At 43.9% G+C, this 19,365-nt stretch overlaps 1 protein-coding gene across 2 annotated transcripts in view; it reads left to right on the top strand.

Annotated features, from left to right (window-relative positions):
- Nucleotides 1-19,365, top strand: part of FBH1 (F-box DNA helicase 1) — a 116,950-nt gene that overhangs the window by 15,483 nt on the left and 82,102 nt on the right. For both annotated transcript variants that reach the window (XM_073619391.1, XM_073619390.1), the window contains 4 exons: nt 1,176-1,306; nt 4,572-4,704; nt 16,553-16,743; nt 18,569-18,652. In XM_073619391.1, the coding sequence (XP_073475492.1) occupies nt 1,176-1,306; nt 4,572-4,704; nt 16,553-16,743; nt 18,569-18,652 (539 nt within the window). The remainder of the gene's footprint in view (nt 1-1,175; nt 1,307-4,571; nt 4,705-16,552; nt 16,744-18,568; nt 18,653-19,365) is intronic.

Raw genomic sequence — 19,365 nt, 5'->3', positions numbered from 1 at the left:
CGGACAAAAACCGACGCTAGGGCAGCTATTGGCTACTGGCTATGAACTTCCTTGTTTTAGTCCGGTCGTACGTCATCACGTACGAATCTGTCGGACTTTGGTTGATCGTGTGTAGGCAAGTCCATTCAGAAAGTCCGTCAACAAGTCAGTCGGACAAAGTCTGTCGTAAAGTCCGCCCGTATGTACGCGGCATAAGACACACAGAATGGGGCTTAGCCCCACCACCCACTCCCTTCTTACCAGCCAATTACTCCCGCTGCTGTTTTCTGAGCCAGTAAGGAGAGATAGAGAGAGCGCGCGCGCCTCTGCTCTCGTGCACGTTGCCGAATCTATATCGGGTATGTTTTTTTTGGGGGGGGGGGGGGCAGGATTGCTGGGAACTGCCTTCAGAACGTTCTTTACCTGGTCATATTCGCACTACACAATCTTATTGCTGCTTCCAATAATTTATCTCTCCATACTCTTGGAACAACTTGCTGAAACTGCACATTGTATACAAAATGAATAATACAGTGTTGCAAATTCATAACAATTTTATTTTCTCGTCTGTAGATAGTGGCTGAGTCTACAGTTTCACTTTCATTCAGCACATGTTCTGTGAAAGTGATCTGTGGTCAATGAGTACTGATATATATACAGTATGGATGAAGCAAACTGCAACTTATGTGAAATCGGTGTTCTTAGTGCTTACATTTGGCTGTTGAGCAAAAAAGTGGAACTTAACCCATCGATTTCGGTTTCACTGTTTTTGCCGCGTTGCAGTGCATTTTTGATAGCATCCCAGATGCTTTTTTTTCTTGTTTTCTTTTTTCACTGTACTGGGGTCCGGTGCATTTTTGATGCGTTTCAGTGCATTCTAGGGCATTTTTGATGTGTTTTACTGCATCCCAGTTCAGGGAAATTGCAGCATGTTCTACTTTTTTTTTTTTTTTTCCCTGGAACTGACTGCACTGGTGTGAACTATGCCATTGGAAACCATATAACCTACTTTCCATGCATTTTTGATGCAGAAAAAAAAAAAACTGGACTGCATGTGATGTGAACTGGCCCATAGAGTGTGTAAAAATGAATAAAATCTGCAGTCCTAATTTTCAATTTTAAGGCAGATTACTACATTTTTGTCAAGCACAATGTGAAAATTGCTATTCAGCTACATTTTTTTTTCCTATTATTAGTTTATCCCATGGAAAAAGCTGTATTACCGATATGTTTCTAAAGACTCAAAAGCAGTAACAGAAGTTAATAATATTCTTAAGAAGAATGGCATAGCTACAGAAAACCCAAATTACATCCTGAATCTAGTAAGGTAAGAAGTGAATACTTCTATTCTGATACAAAATACTCAATGTTATACGCAATACTTTTTCCCAATGCTTAAAATGTATGTAAACCCCAACAATGAACTGCTCCTATTTGCTCCATTTGGGTCAGTTAAATGTATAATTTGAAAGTGTTTTATTATATCTGTTAAGTCCAAAAAGTATATTTAACAATATCCGTCACCTCTCTCCGTGCTAAAGCGTGACACCTTAAAACTAAGTGTTCAAATATTGGTGAAATATTGGTGAAAAAAAAAGTGTAATAAATAATACTTGGTAATAATTAAATTAAAAACCTTCTAACTTCATCAAATACGTGTTCGCTGCAGCCACAATATGATAACAAACTAAAGTGATTTCAAAGAAAAAGCCACGTTGTGGACAAACACCATCGGCATAAATAACGTAAAGTCTCTGAATACACCCAGAGCTGATGTGTATAAATCAAAGCCCACCGAATCATCTTTCTGTGGAAGATTCGGTAGGCTTTGATTATACACATCAGCACTGGAAATTCCACCCATTGCATGCGTGCTTCCACCTCTCTCCCAACACACTGGAACTCACTAAATGGATATGCCTCTCTTGCATAGAGGAGGTCCAGCGTCCCGTTCCCCCCCCCCCCCCCCCCCCCCCAAAAAAAAAAAATTAAAAGTCAGCAACTACAAATACTGTTAAATATTTTCCCCTGCTGGCAGTGATGATCTTTTAAAGGATCTTGGCAGAGTGAATGAAAAATAACTTGGCTGCTGGGAAGTTTCTGGCTGTTCACTGATGCTTTTAGATCTTTTCTTGTATAGATGGTGGTGTCATCTATCTGGACAAAGTGAAGGCTGCACCCTTGGCCCCAATTCATACGAACTAGAGCATGTGGTGATACTTGCCACAAGCACTGCAAAGATCGACTCTCTGTGGAATGCAAGAAAAGATCTAAAAGTATGAGCGACTAGCCAGATTTTTTTTTTTTCTTCTTTCTTTTTTTTTTTTTTTTTTTGAAAATCAATTTATCAGTTTCAGTTTTTATAAATGACCTTCTGTAGCAGTGTGAGCCTAGGTTCAGATTAGTGCGATGTTGGAACCAGCACGATTCCCGCATCGCTTCTCTCCCGCAGGCAGTTCACACGCTGCGGGTGTCAATACAATGTTAATGACACCCCCAGAACGGTTTACAGATCGCAGTGTGAACTGTGGATTCGTACAGGAATTGAATCGCATACAGTGCCTTGAAAAAGTATTCATACCCCTTGAAATGTTCCACATTTTGTCTTGTTACAACCAAAAAACGTAAATGTATTTTATGTGAAAGACCAACACAAAGTGGCTCATAATTGTGAAGTGGAAGGAAAATGATAAATGGTTTTCAAGATTTTTTTACAAATAAATATGTGAAAAGTGTGGCGTGCACTTGTATTCAGTCCCCCTGAGTCAATATTTGTAGAACAACCTTTCGTTGCAATTACAGCTGCAAGTCTTTTTGGGGATGTCTCTACCAACTTTGCACATCTAGAGAGTGAAATTTTTTCCCATTCTTCTTTGCAAAATAGCTGAAGCTTTGTCAGATTGGATGGAGAGTGTCTGTGAACAGCAATTTTCAAGTCTTGCCACAGATTCTCAATTGGATTTAGGTCTAGACTTTGACTGGGCCATTCTAACACATGAATATGCTTTAAACCATTCCATTGTAGCTCTGGCTGTATGTTTAGGGTCGTTGTCCTGCTGGAAGGTGAACCTCCACCCCAGTCTTTTTTGCAGACTCTAACACGTTTTCTTCTGAGATTGCCCTGTATTTGGCACCATCCATCTTCCCATCAACTCTGACCAGCTTCCCTGCCCCTGCTGAAGAAAAGCATCCCCACAACATGTTACCACCACCATGTTTCACGGTGGGGATGGCGTGTTCAGGGTGTTAGTTTTCTGCCACACATGGCGTTTTGCTTTTAGGCCAAAAAGTTAATTTTTGGTCACATCTGACCAGAGTACCTTCTTCCACATGTTTGCTGGTTCCTCCACATGGCTTCTCGCAAACTGAAAATGGAACTTCTTATGGCTTTCTTTCAACAATGTCTTTCTTCTTGCCACTCTTCCATAAAGGCCATATTTGTGGAGTGCACGACTAATAGTTGTCCTGTGGACAGATTCTCCCACCTGAGCTGTGGATCTCTACAGCTCCTCCAGAGTTACCATGGGCCTCTTAGCTGCTTCTCTGATTAATGCTCTCCTTGCCCGGCCTGTCAGTTTAGGTGGATGGCCATGTTTTGGTAGGTTGGCTGTTGTGCCATACTCTTTCCATTTCCGGATGATGAATTGAACAGTGCTCCGTGAGATGTTCAAAGCTTGGGATATTTTTTTTTTTAACCTAACCCTGCTTTAAACTTCTCCATAACTTTATCCCTGACCTGTCTGGTGTGTTCCTTGGCCTTTGTGATGCTGTTTGTTCACTAAGGTTCTCTAAAAAACCTCTGCGGGCTTCACAGAACAGCTGTATTTATACTGAGATTAAATTACACACAGGTGGACTTTATTAATTAGGTGACTTTTGAAGGCAATTGGTTCCACTAGATTTTAGTTAGGGGGTATCAGAGTAAAGGGGGCTGAATACAAATGCATGCCACACTTTTCATATATTTGTTTGTAAAAAAAATTATGAAAACCATTTATCATTTTCCTTCCAGTTCAATGATGTGCCACTTTGTGTTGGTCTATCACATAAAATCCCAATAATATACATTTTACCATTTTGGTTGTAAGATGACAAAATGTGTAAAATGTCAAAGGGTATGAATACTTTTTCAAGGCACTGTAGGTGAGAACACCCATGCGATCCGATTCCAGTGCAGGGAAAAAACAAGTCCCTGCACCTTTTTCTGTGCAAATCTAATGCGAGTTCAGCAATACAACTGTAGGGCTGAACTCGCATTGCTCAAACATCGCATGTGATCGGCACCTGCGGTCTGAGATCGCACTAGTCTGAACCTAGGCTGAAAGTGGAAGTAACCCCTCCTATCATTTTCAGCCAAATAAGCCGTCATCTTGACCTCTATTTGATCTTCAACTGCCATGGTGCTGAACATGTGATCAGTTATGACAACAGCCATTGGATGGTTTGACAGTTTAGTTGAGAGCACAACCAATGTGACATTTACATTCCCGAAACGTGCCGGAAATGTAACTGTTTTTTTACACTGTAAAATCTATGGATTTACTTCTGCTTTAAGTCCTCACTAATACTTCTTTGTCTTGTCCAATCCCTAGGTGTTTTGCTTCTGTGGTGCATTCCCATCCGATTGACTTTGAGAAAATCTTAGACAGTTTAAAGTGTCATCATTTATATCAAATGGCTGAAAGATCTGCTGCTAGATTTCCTGATCTGAGGGATGACACAGGGGTATGTGAACATCTATTTCTTTTATAGAACCAGATACCATCATAAAACCTGTGTGGTTGCTTCCCATATCGCCAACCTTGTTGACTGGGTGATGATTCAACCAACGGGTTTTAGAGCATTGGTTCAATTAAGGAAGGACACTGTTCCTGTTGTGTGTGAGTGGTTTTTTTTTTGTTTTTGTGTTTTTTTTTTTTCATGTTTATTAAAAAGACAGCCAACTTAAACTATGTTAGAAAAGTACTGTAAACATCCTGAAGTCTGCTAACGGCCTGTTTGAAGACACTTCCATTAAATCATAATGAAACCCAAGAACAAATATGTAACACATTTCATTTTACAAGTCACAAGACAGATATGCAATGCCCTTGTCACTTCTGTGACGTTTTTTTGTAAACTACTCATCATATTGCCCCCACATGTAATGGGGATGGACAAAGATAGACATGGTGAATGTCAAAAATGGGTGGCTACCATGGCTCCTTCCATAGAAACATTGGGAGAGTGCAACAACCCAGGGACAAGAAGTGTGTTCACAGGATTACCAGATCAAAGTAAGGGGAAAAATGAAAACTAATGCAGACACCTCCATTTTGGGTTTAAATACATTTTAATATTGGTGTTTAAAACCCCTAAGCTGGAGCTGAAAATTTTTTTTGGGGGCTACGGAAAAAATTCTTGAAGTTTGCTGAAAGCTTTAATGGTTAATTAGCATTTATAAACAGGGCTAGGCTTCAAAGTAAAACTTTTGTTGAGGGGAAAAACTAAAACTCCTCCATTAAAACTATATAAACTGCACAAGTGTTAGCAGACTTAATGGCAGAGTTATCCGCTTTACTGTGATGAAAATGTTGATGTAGACCTCAGACTGCTACGGACCCCAGCATTAGCATTAATGCTGAAATCCATATCAGTTTATAGTACGGGATTATATAAGAAAGTGTGTGTGTGTTTTGGTTTTTTTTTTTTAATACTCCTCAATTACAATAAGGCTTGTGTAGGAAGTAGTGAAGCTTTACCTTTAGTTTCTTTTCAATCTTATTTTATTTCAAGAGAAAAAAGTTTAACACAAAAAAAAAAAGTATTCTACATTAGAACATTACATATAGTATGCACAGAACAATGAATTTTAAACTTTATCAGAGATGAACCTATATAATAACAATTTGGCACATAGTCTCAGGTGTATCAACGAAGTCTCGTATTGTTCATAAAAGCCTTTAGACATATGAGAAGAGTAACAGACATGTGGGATCCAACATATGTTTACCCTTATGATTTGCATGCTGGCATTATAAGGATCTACCAAATCAGGCTGATATGCTGTCGTGATCTTTTATTTACTTATATTGGGTATTCAATTTGTTGAACTATTTTAGGTATATGACCTTTATTCAACTGTTTACTTGTTTGGTTCAGTATATGCAGGAGAGTTGGCAAAAAAAGAGAAGAGAGAGTGTTGGTGGGAACAGAAATAGAGAATAATAAAAAAGGTGGGAAAGACACCCGGCATGGCTAGCCGGTGGATAGGGATGGGTCATCCCTGACCCATACTGAAAAGTCATCGGAGTATCGAAACATTGACCACGAGGTCCAGGTGATGGAGAACTGTTCCTCCCTCCCTGCTTCCTGCGCCAACAGGCGCTCCAGATCTCTTATCTGATCCACCTCAACAACCCAATCGCCCAAGGAAGGCACATCTGTTGTTCTCCAATGTCGGGGAATCACTGTCCTAACTGCGGCTAGAAAGTGGCGCAATATATCTTTTTTAATCAACTTTAGGGGGCCTGGGAGGATAGATAGTATGGCTATCTCTGGTGAGGGCTTGATTGAGGTCCCCATCAGCCTGTCATATAGCTCAAAGACCGTTTGCCAGAGTTTCCTAATTGGAGGGCAAGCCCACCAAATGTGGAGCATCGTCCCTTTAGAGGACTGGCATCGCCAACAAGTAACTGACAAAGAGGGGTTAAACCGTTGGATAGTCGCTGGCCATCTGTACCACCTTGTCAATGGTTTAAACCCTTTTTCTTGATTCTTAGTTGCTAAGGAAATCCTATCCGTCAGGATAAAGCTTTTTTGCCAATCAGCAGGGGAGATGGAGTGTTGTAGATCGGATTCCCATTGCTGTGTGTACGTTGGAAGGTCAGGGGCAGAAACATTTAATAATAGGGAGTATAGCAATGATACTACGTGAGTTGGCGGGTCTGATTGTAAAAGTAACTTGTCAAAGTCTGATGGGTCATCCAGGATCTCAGGGATGGAAGAGAAAGTGCGTATGTAAGACCTTAATTGACCCCTTTGCAACCACATTACTGGGGGCCCTAGATCCGACTGGGAGGATATATCTGTTCTCAAGTATGGGTCAGCGAGGAAAACCTGAGCTAAGCGTCTATGACTGTCCCTATTCCAGGGTCCAAATCTCCACCTACTGACAGCTGGGGGGAAGGCCGGAGTCCCAAAGAGAGGGGTCATTGGGCCCCTGAGTTTTGATATTTTACCCGTTGAGATCAGGCGGTCCCAAATCTGAAGAGTTTGCCGGGTAAGAGCAGCGGAGAGTGTACTATCTTTACACTGGGCCATAGGAGTCCACGGCAGGGCGCAAAGATCAATGTCATTGAGATATCTCTCCAATTGAACCCAGAGCTTGGAGGAAGGGTGGTGAAACCAATCCAAGATACGTGTGAGAACCGCCGCCTTACGGTATGTAGAGGCATCTGGGACCCCCGCTCCCCCCCTGGCCTTCGGAAGGGTCATTGTGTCGTATTTAATTCTGGGGCGGTTTCCCTTCCATATGAATTTAGAAAAAATCTGACTTAGCTTTTGGAAGAACGAGGTGGGAATAGGAATAGGGATGGTTTGAAAAAGATAGAGAAATCGAGGGAGAACATCCATCTTCAAAACATTCACCCTGCCTAACCAAGAGAGCTGTTTAGATGTGTATGTAGCCAGATCCACTTGTGTTCTAAGAAGTAGAGGGGTAAAGTTGCTGGAGAATAGTTGGGATGCGTCTGTTGGGATATGGATTCCTAGATAACGAATAGATGTGGAGCTTGTCTTAAAGGGGAAGGAGGATGAGAGGTGTTGGAGAGCCTCCTTTGGGAGTGAAATGTTGAGAATTTCTGACTTACTATGATTAACTTTAAAGTTACTAACCTCTCCATATTTCATAAACTCCTGTAATATTGAGGGCAGGGAGACTTGCGGTTGGGTTACAAACAAGAGCAAGTCATCTGCAAATAGGGCAATTTTAGTATGTATAGGGCCTATATTGATACCATGAATAGCTGGGTTGTTTCTGAGGGCGTTGGCTAGGTGTTCCATAACAAGGACATAGAGAATGGGGGACAAGAGGCATCCCTGCCGCGTTCCATTGTGAATAGTGAATTTTGGAGATAGGGAACCGTTCAGTCTGATCCTAGCGGAAGGAGATGTATAGAGGGACATTATTCTGGAGATCATATTTTGGCCTAGACCTAGCTGCTGTAGTGATAGGCGGAGAAATTGCCAGTCTACGTGGTCGAAAGCCTTCTCCGCGTCGACCGTAAGAAGGCACAGTGGGACATTATGGGTCCGAGCATAATCTGCAATGAGAAGTGTTTTCAGGGTGTTATCTCGCGCTTCTCCTCCACTCACAAAGCCAACCTGATCTAGGTGTATTAAGCGGGGTAATAATGGTTGTATTCTATTAGCTAGCACCTTCGCGTAACCTTCAGGTCTACGCCTATCAGCGATATGGGTCGGTAATTACCACATATACTCAGGTCTTTTTCTGGTTTTGGGATGAGGGTGATATGTGCCTCCAAGGTTTGCGGTGGGAATACTGAACCCTCAGAAATGGAGTTAAACACTTTTGTTAAGAAGGGGGTAAGGAGGGGAGCAAATTGTTTGTAGAATTTGGGAGTGAAGCCATCAGGGCCCAGACTTTTACCCGATGGGGTAGATGCAATGGCGTGGCCGACCTCATCCTCCGAGATCGGAGCCTCAAGGTCTTCTACCGTTTCTTCATCTAGAGTGGGTAGTACAGTTTCTGCAATATATGAGGCCTGTGTTTCCGCTGTACTGGAGGGATGTTCAGTGGGGCTTGCTGTGGGTATGTTATACAGGGATTGATAGAAGTCTTGGAATACCTGTCCCATCTCAGCAGGCGCAGAGACAGTTTTCCCAGATTTGTCCCGTATGTGAGGTATAAAAGTGTTAGGTTGTTTGGCATGTAAGGTGCGAGCTAGCGATCTACCACATTTGTCCCTAAATTGGTATTGATGAAAGGCTAGTTTGTTCGCGAATGTACGTGCTGATGCCTTGTATAATTCCCTAAGCTGAGTGCGAGCGGAAGAAACCTCCGCAAGCACTTCCACCGTGGGGGAACGCTTATGGGTAGTCTCAAGCGTCTTAAGTTTGTGTACTGCTGTAACTATCGCTGCTGAGCGTTCTTTTTTCAGGCAGGCACCCATTTGAATAAATCTACCCCGCAATACCGCCTTTAATGCCTCCCATTTAATAGGGGGTGAAGTATCGTCAGAGGCGTGGTCCGCGAAAAAGTTTGTTATAGTCTCCGCTATTAGCGTGTCGTAACCCGGTTCTATTAGAAGCGAGTCATTTAACCTCCATGTCCATTCTTTTATTGGGGTAGAGGGGATCGCAAATGTCAAAAATATCGGGGAGTGGTCGGACCAAACCATAGGGTCTATTTCGCAGTTTGGGGACCAATCTAAGCAGCCGTGGTCAATTAAGAAATAGTCTAAACGACTGTATGATCGATGAACATTGGAGAACTGTTTGTAGTTTCGGGAGTCAGGGTACAATATCCGCCATACATCCACAAGATGCATATTATATATGGCACGTTTTAAGGCCCGTAATTTAGGAAAGGAAACAGAGGAACGGGATGTCAATGAATCTAAAAGTGGATCCATGGGAGTATTAAAGTCCCCTCCAAGTATGAGCTTGCCTTCTGCAAAACCCTCCAAAATCTTTAAGTATTGCAAGGCCGATGGGACTTGACGTGTGTTAGGCAGATATATATTGGCTATTGTAAATTTGGTCCCCCATAGTGAGATTTTCACAAAAACGTATCTGCCCTGGGGGTCTGCCATATGGTCGAGCAGTTCAATGGGGAGTGTTTTATGAAATGCAATAGAGACACCCCTTGATTTTTGTGTCGGGTTAGTACTGTGGATCCATCTATTAAAGTATCTGTTGGAGCAGGAAGGGGTAGAGCCAGAGTGGAAGTGAGTCTCCTGTATCAAAAGCACATTAACCTGCCTTTTATGCATCTGATACAGAATTTGTCCCCGTTTTGAAGCGATGTTGAGCCCATTTACATTATATGAGCAAAATTTCAATTGGGGGCGTGAGGTCACCCTGTGAGCCATGCCGGGGTGTTAGAGGTTGTAGAAAGAGAAAAGTAGTATAATATAGAAGAGAAGTATAGAAAGCGGTATGAGGTAAGTAAGTAAAGATAACTGAAATGTAGAAGTGGGAAAAACAGGGGGGGGGCGGGAGGAGATAAGAGGATAGGTGAGAAGTGTGAGAAGAAAGAAAGGAATAAGGGTGTAAACAAAAAAAACAAAAAACAAAAAAACAGACACCTAAAAAGATGTGTCCGAGAAACTAGTGTGTTTGCTAACGCAAAACACTGCGTGAAATGTCACGCTTTAGGCACAAACCGTGCCTGTCCTACCGTGGGGGAGAGGTCAAAATGAATGGACCTGAGTCGTGGTCCCGACAGCAAATCAGGCATATATACAGTATAAGTCGCACATTTAATATTTGAACCGTGAGTGAGGCATGAAGCAGCCTTTTCCTAAAAAAAAAAGGAGAGAAAAAACAAAAACTTTGTGTGGAGTTGAAATGGCCCCCATTGTGTCAGGAAAAACATGTGAGGGGTAGGGGTCTGTAGACTAAACCTTTCTTTGTGCTCTTTCCCCCCTCTAAGTTAGAACATCTGTTTCTAAGTCTCATCTAACATATAAGACCAGTGATTGAATAATTGTGGATGTGTTCCTCAGTGTTTATTAACCTGGACTATAGAAACCCATTCATGTGAACTACCGTTAATGATAACAGATGATTACAGTCAACTAAATATGTGTATTGGATACAGGCCTTCAACCTAGAAGTGTATAACAAAAAAATAAGTATATTGGCTCTTGTTTGTAAAAAGGTTAGTCAAAACAATATGAATATAAGGAGGGTAAGGGGGATGCGGGGGATCCACCCACCGAGGCAATCAACCACACCATGTGTGGTATCTTCTGACCTGTATCTCCTGGGGTAGAGATTGATCAATACTGGAGGCCAAAGGTCCCCCCATAGTAGCCTCCCCCGCTCCCACCTCAAACCCCTCAGCATATACTATACAGGGAGGGGGTGCAGAGGAACAATTTTAAACAGAGCAAAATATCATAGAAAAACCTTTTAGTGTATGTAGGCATTACCTGACGCCCTTCATAAAGATTGTCACAGAGAGATCATGTTCCATGGTCTCTCCCGAACCCCAGCCAAGTAATAAATCGGCAAAGAGCAGGGAGAGAGCCAGTAGTTCTGAGTCCTGTTCTTACATAGTCCCTTACCAGACCACCAGAGATCTCGGAATTTATAGGGGAAAGTCACAGTCAGAAGATCAAAGAACATAGCATGCCACTCAAAGTGCAGCAAGGCTACCGGGATCTCTCGGTAAGGCAAGATGCAATGCAAGACGGATCAAGACAGCATTTTCCATTGAGATTCCATATTAAACTTCTGGACAGGTAGGTCTTCTTATCTTGGGACCAGAAGAGATTGATCTAGACCTAGGACGTCTACGGCGTTGCGGGAGTGGGCCAAGTCCCATCTGTCGTGATCGATCTTCAGGAGGATCCAACCAATTCAAAATATCTACCTGCTCAATGAAAAGGAAAAAGTCAGGTAGTTGATCTGGGTCTGAGAGCGTGAACCTGCTTGTCTCCTCTGGTCACCTTGATGCTGAAGGTTTGTCCCCATGTAGGAAGCTCCGGCTTGTCGTATAAGGTCAAGCAAAGGGTGCACCACTCGACGCATATACAGCGTATTGCGGGATAAGTCAGGGTACAGGTGAATAGAGGCTCCAAAGAAATCCACAGAACCCCTGTTCCATGCCTTTCGCATGATCTCCTCCTTTAAGGTGTCGTAGTGGACCCGACAAAGAACATCTCGGGGGCTACCATCTCGTGCCCCCCCGGCCCTCCCACCCTGTGAACACGGTCCAGTTCAATTGGTGATGCTGCATCTCTTCCCAACACTTTATTGAGGATGGTTATGACAGTGGGTTTCAGCTCTGTTCCAGATGTTGCCTCAGGTATGCCTTGCAGTCTAATGTTGTTTCCGCGACTGCGATTTTCACAGTCCTCTATGCGGAGTTGCTGCTGGCGTAGGCGACGGGGGTGCGTCGCTGATGAGGATTCTAGTGCTGTTATACGTGCCTCATGGTCATCCTGAGCAGTGGTTAAAACTGACACCGCTTCCTCATTAGCTGTGACTTTTTGTCGCAGAGCATTCAACTCCACATGTATGGAATCTTCCATCTTGCTAGCCCATGATTCGAAATCCATTCTGAAGGCAGAGAGGAGTGCTGTAGCTTCCGTTCTGATGGGCTCTCCTGTCAAGGGAAGTGTGCCTGTCTGAGATGCCCCAGTGTCCGTGTCAAGTGTTGTGACTGATCTCACAGAGGAGACTGATGGCTCTCCCCTGGGATTCTGGAATCTCTCATTGTTGTCTTCTACCATGCAGATTGCTGCAGAAGTGGCAGGGGGAGGCTTGGTCTTCCCCGTAGTACGGCCGGGCGCCATCTTGTCTTTGGGGGTCCGAGGATCAGTCGGCGCCGTTCTAAGCAGATATCTCTGTATGGTGCCTTGTTGTGAGTCAGTGAACTCTGTGGAGTGTGAGCTAGCTGCCGCCATGTAAGTCTCAGGTGTGCTGCGCTATGAAAATAGCCTGTAGCTGTCGGGATGGCACGGGGCTCAGGGATGTGTGTTCTTAGCCATCCATGTTCTGGCACCCTCTATCAGCACCCAGCTTCCATGAGGTTAGTAAGGGGGGGACTGGTGGGGCAGGTCAGGAGCCCAGATGCCCAGATAGTGGTAGAAGGGGGGCAGCAAGGGGACCCAGTTAGGGCGCAGGGAAAGCGGCGCCGCCACAATAAAATAAAGTACCTGGTCCTGGAGGCTCCATCTGGATTGGTAGGCCGCAAGATGGCGGCGGCCGCAGGCCTCCCGGATCGGCCTCTGTGGTGCCTCCCACGTCTGCTCGGGCCCCCGCAGTATGCAGCACCCTCCCAGGGACGTCTGGCGTCCTTATGTGGCGTTTCACTTTCTCTCCGCCCGGGGATCGCGGTACCTGGTCCTGAAGGCTCTAGTCAGATTAGTTGGCCGCAAGATGGCGGCGGCCGCGGGCCTCCCGGAGCGGCCTCTGTGGCGCCTCTGACGTCCGCTCGGGCCCCCTCACACTGCTGCACCCTCCCTGGGATGTCCGCCTTCCTGGTGTGACGGTCCGCTGTCCCTCCGCCCGGGAATTGCGGTACCGGAGACCGGGGATGCAGGAGGCACAGTAGGCCTCAAGATGGCGGCGGGCTGCTGAGCAGCGGTGGGCCCGTTTGCTGGCCTGAAAACACCCAATCGCCCTGCTTGTTTCTGCTATTCCCTCTGGAACAATGCCAGTGGTGTCTCGGGATGACTAGGGAGAATTTAGAGATTCCCCTGCCGCCAAACTCCACTGGATGGCTGTGGATAGTGTTGGTTTTTGCGGAGCTCCCCTGGATCACGTCTTTCTCCATCCACAGTCGGCCACGCCCCCCCACCTTTAGTTTCTTATAGTGTAAAGTAATATCTACACTGAATTATTCTGGACTGGCACACTAGTTTTTATTGACAAAAACTATACCGAGATACAGGCTTGAGCAAAAAGAAAAGGGTCCTGCCCAGGGGGGAGCAAAATGGTAAAGCACATGTAAATACAGAAGAAACACATTTTCGCAGATTTTTAAAGCTAAAAGTAGAAACATCTAGTGTCAGAAGTGACTATGAGTAATTGGGCAGAGGTCCAGGACATATTGAGGCATTGGGGAGATCATAAGACCCCAATAGCTTCCACACTTTGAGAAACTGGATGTGGGAGTTATGAAGTATACTAGTAATTTTCTCATGAAGCATGAGGATAGTCAGTATGCTCTTCATCTCTGCAAACCCAACCAAGAGCTTCCTTCAAGCCCTGGCAATGGCACGCTTTGCGGCAATGAAAAAGTAGGTGGCCAGCTTCTGCTGGTAAGAGAAGAGGCCTGTGAGCGGGCAGAGGAGAAGTGCATGCCAGGCGTTCTTGTGGCAGGGTACATGGAAAAGCGTTGAGGAGGCCGTAGACCCTTAATCAGAAGGCCACCAACTGGGGGCAAGACCACCAAATATGGGTCTTATTTCTGCATTGGCCACAGCCCCTGAAGCATTTATCACTATATGATGGGTTCAAATGAGCTATGCGGGCCAGGACCCAATACCAGCGGAGAAGAACCTTATAGGCCACCCCCATGGTGATCGTGTTGAAAGAACATTTGGCTTTGGATGACCAGGCCTTTCTCCAATCCTCTAAATCTGTGGTGGCTGCCATGTCTCGCTCCCATTTGGAGATATACAGGTTAGAGCGAGACGAACCCTCCGCAGTCAAGGAGGAGTTAATGGAGAAGATAGTCCCCTGAGCTCCAGGTGAGTGAAGACGGATATGTTCGAAGATCGTTGTCTGGAACGGGAAAGAAGAGTTGCGGCAGAGGGCAGAAATCCAGTGTCTTGAGTTGTAGGTAACGGAACAATTCCATAGGGAGTGCGCCATAAGTCTTCCAAATAGAAGCCCAGGATGGAAAAGTATGCGACCCCAAGAAGTGGTGGACCTGAGAGTAGCCATGGGCGGGCCACCAGGCAAAAGCCTGGGGTTGTCTCAGCCCAAGTGGAAAGAGAATTGTACAGGAGAAAGAAGCAGGAGGAAGGGGGACATTAAGTTACCTGAGTAGCAGACCAAGTCCCAAAGATGCAAGCTATGGGCTTTAAGAGGGCTAAGAGAGGGGCAGGGAGGGGGGTGGCGAGGCTGTGGAAGCTCAAAAGGGCCGAAACTGAGACAGGAGCGCATTTAGGAATTTCCAGAAGTACCTGTCACGGAACGTCCCACACTCCGCTTGAGTGCTTCCGTCAGTATACCGCTTCCTAAGTTCTGGAACACGAGTCCAATGGATCTGGCTATAGGAACCCCCAAGAACTAGACAACACCAGTCATGGAGTACATCAGGACTAACTCTTTATTGAGATCTCACACACATTTATACACCAGGCTGACTCAAAGCTAACCTAATTAACATGAGCTAATTTACTAAAACATTTACCCAGACCAGATGACAGACTTGTGGGCACCGAGCTTCACACAGTAGTATAAACACAATAGCTGGAGCTAATTACAATTAACAATACAAACAAAACCTAATTAACCTTATTAGCATGAGCTCCAATAGGAGTCGTCCCGTCTCCTACATTGTATAGAGGACAATGTGATCAGCTCATTCAATTAACATACATTACCATAAACATCAACACAGGGTTAATTAGAACAAACAACAATCAGTTGAATACCCTTAGAACCTAGACTAAACTTATTTACATTAAACACATTATAGCTGACATCAGACAGGTGAGTGGAGTTGATGACATTAGCATCTCCTCACAGGATGTGTCCCAACAGTATAATTCAGTCTTATCATTCTAATATGGCATATAACGGGTTCCAGAGTCTGTGTGTTTTGGGGGGACATGGAGCTGAATCCAAAGTAACACCAACCCCAGGGTCCCCAGGCATGCAGCTCACAGAGAGCACCATTCCCCCAAATGCTAGGGCCCATAATCAGTGGGCAAGAGGCTTGCGTTCAGTCCCCTCCAAGTCTGTCACAGTACCCATAAAGGAACATCTGAAGTCGCTTGCAGCATCGCAAGCTCTGAAAGCTCGCAGCCAGGAAGTACTTAGATTTAATCGGGACACCGAGACCGCCTCCCAACCTGTGAGCAAATAAAGTAGCAAAGGCCACTCTGGGGTATTTGTGGGCCCAGATGAAAGCTAAAATGTTGTTGTTCTAAATTGATCATAAAAAATAAAATAAAGCAGGTACTTGGATCGGTAAAGTCTGAATGAAGTATAGGATCTTGGAGCGCATGGCCATTTTAACTGCGTTTATGCGGTCTATCCACGGCAGCGAGGGAAATAGCCAAGAGTCCATAAGGATAGTGATAATAATCAGTGGCCAAAACAGAAGAATAAAAGGGGTCAGACAGACTCCTAGGTATTCCATGGATTAGCTAGCCCAACAGTATGTGAAAGACATCTGGAGGTGAGAAACCATTGAATCCTGGAGAGAAGTGTTCAAGGCGGTTGTATTATGGTGGCTGATCCATAAGCTGAAGATGGCCACCAAGCGGGCCAACAGTGCGTGCAAATTAGGGATTGTAGTGATTGGGTTGGAGAGCATCAGGAGAGCATCGTCTGCAAATAAGTATACATTATAGGACTCGCCAGCATAGGAGATCCCCGTGATGTTGGGGTCAGCACGGAGGGCTGCCGCCAGAAGATCCAAGGCCAGGATAAAGTGGGCTGGGGAAAGGGGGGCAGCCCTGACACGTTCCTTGGAATAGAGATTGAGATCGACAGACACTGCAGGGGAGGAGTACAGGGCTGAGAGCCAGGTCAGGAAGGATTCCCAAAGTCCCAACATTGTAACATGTACCGCTACACTGGATTATTCATATTTGACATTGTCACTGTTGTGGAAACTTGATTAATAAGCTCTTTTTTTTTTTCTTTCTTTTTACTACAGACGATTAATGCGTGGACAGTGGTGGCAGTGCTCATACTTCTATCAAGGGATGTTCCTGACATCCAAAAGCTCATAACATGTTTACAACGTCCTAGCTCTCCGCTTAAGCTGACGGAAGTCATGGAGGCCTTATACTGCCTAGCGCTACTTGTGTATGCAATGAGAGAGGAGAAGATTCTCATTACTAACAGGTATTCATGGAGATGGTAGAGGCATAGAGCAGCTTTTTGTAATAAAAAATAAATGAATGCCAATAATGTATACACAGATTAGAGTATCTTTTTTTAAAAATATGATACATCACTCAAGAAAGGTTAGATTGTTTTGTGGATTGTTAAACATGAAGACCAATCTGCATTGCATGGAAAGGTTGGTTGAAGGTGGTCTGTGATTCATAGAAGAAGTATAGCCAATAGACCGTTGCCCATACTTCTCCTTTAAAATAATAAAGCATAAATAAATAGCAGGTTTTTACATAGAACATTATAGGTAGCTACTCTTGCTTATATATAATAGAAATGTGTGGATAAGGGACAGTTTTATGACGTGCATTAGCATAGTTATGCTATGTGAATGGGAACACGTAACAAATATAATGCAAGTGTTACCCCAATTTGGTTGCAAATGTGGAAATACACTTAAGTCGCTATTTACTTACCTAAATCCATGAGAACCTGACGTGACAGATGCTGAGCCTTCTATGTTTCTTATTGCTGGGTGTGCAGGACCTTCTTGTTCCCACATTGCTGCTGGAACTGGATGGGTCGGCTAAACCAGCCAAATTTCGATCCATGTGTGGCCATCTCTGTTTGACAGAAATGGATAGATCGACTTTTGAGCAGGAATGTTGGAAAACCTTTTTCGATCAGTGGCCACAGCCACTGATCAGCGTATTCTGACAATGGAGAGTCTCACTGTCAGAATATATTGTCCTGGCCGGAGAGGTTTTCTTTATTTCTTTATCCACCTTGTCAGTGTAAATGGAGAAATCTGGCTGAATGATCGAAAAAAAAAAAAAAAAAAAAAAGACCCATCTATAGCCAGCTTTACTTCAGCTTGTTCAATTGAGCTTTGACAAAAAAAAAAACCTTCAAGCTTATTGGTTTCTATGCAGAGCTGCACCAGATGTTGCACTTAAGTTTTAATAAATCAACCCCATCCATAGTTTGATGGGGAAGAACTCAAATTCAGAGACCTGTCATTGATCTTACTGTATGCCTTTGGGATGAATAGAAAGACCAATTGTGATCGGGTCTTCTCTTGCATTAGTATTTGACCTCAAAATTCTGTTTTGGCTGAAGGGGCACAAATTCCTTCAAATACACCTCTAAATTTTGTGGAGAGCCTTCCTAGAAAAGTGGAAGCTATTACAGCCACAATGCGAAGGGGGTAACCCCATAGCTCTTATGTGTTTGGAATGGAATGTCCAACAAGCAAGAAATTAGAGTTATCTGACAACCACTGACGACCCACAAAGTAATTTGCCTTAAACAGGTAGTAAACCTCCATGGGGAAGTTGTACCTATAGGTAAGGCTTACCTATAGGTACTGAAATATCTCCTAAACGTGCGCTGTTCAGGAGATATCTACTGTTTACTGCACCGATGATGTCATCGGCGCATGCTCTCTGAAGGAACGACCGCCCGTGCCGTTTCTTCAGGTGAGTGTTCCGTGACCGGCAGCCCTGGAAGGAAGACGGGCAAAGATAGTTGCGGCCTGCAGCGAGGACGACGCGGGCCTCGTTTGCAGGTGTCACATAATGTGCTAGTATGCGATGCATACTAGCACATTATGCCATTAGGTTGCAGGGAAGAAGAAGGGAAGAAAAACCCACCAGGGTTTATTTCCTCTTTAACTGAATGTTCAGGTGAAATTGAACTTATTAGAACAGAGATTCTGATTTCTGATATTAATTTTAATGGCCTAAGGAACAGCGTTGTCAAAGATAATCAATCATACATTTTATCTGCTTATGTTTGTTTCTATACGTCTTTTTTTGTTTTTGTTTTTTTCCAGGGTTCACTATAAACTCTTCTACTGCTTATATCTGTTAGAAAATGAAAGCTCAGAATTTAAAAAATGTTCCAAAGTAACGTCCAAGTGAGTATCTGTCTTATTTTCCTACTCTGCACCCTAAATGTATACACATTGAGTACTGCACAGGGTAGAATAGTGGATCTACTTTCTTGCTCCTCAATTTATCTAGCTGAGAATAAAAAATCCATCTCAGAATTGTGTAAAGCTGAACTCCAAACAAACTGCTAAATACACAGATGAAATACATATAAGGGAGCCGTTTTATTTGTATTTCAGTCCAGTTCTAAGATTTGCACAGTCCAGCTTGACTGTGCAAAAGACCTCCTTGTGCTGTTTCTTCCTCTCCCAGTCTGTATAGGAGGAAAGAGGCGGATACCACATTAACTTCAGTTAATTGCATTTAAAAAAATAAATGTAATGAGTTCTGAATAAAGAAATGAACTAATTTGTGTCTATTATATTTGCCTTTAATTCAGCTTGATCAATTTTAACATGGCATGGTCCTCCCTGTGAGCCACAACAGATGATATAATAAGCAGCACGTGGATAGTTTTATTGTGATGCAGTCACAAGCAATAAAGACTGAAAAGAACGCACATAATGCTTTTTTTAAGTGGTTGTAAAGCCACTATATTATATTTACCCCATCCCATCTGTTATATAACAATATGTGTCCCAGTGCCTGTGCTGTATAAAAACCTATGCTGATCTCTACCTTTTTATATCAGAGCATCTCCCAGCGTTCACGTGACGCCTCATCTCTCTCCTCTCCTGGG

Source organism: Aquarana catesbeiana, linkage group LG03 (assembly GCF_042186555.1).
Source record: "Aquarana catesbeiana isolate 2022-GZ linkage group LG03, ASM4218655v1, whole genome shotgun sequence".
Classification (NCBI taxonomy): Eukaryota; Metazoa; Chordata; class Amphibia; order Anura; family Ranidae; genus Aquarana; species Aquarana catesbeiana.
Note: the sequence above shows the minus strand (reverse complement) of the source record. Positions and strands in the feature narration are given on the sequence as shown.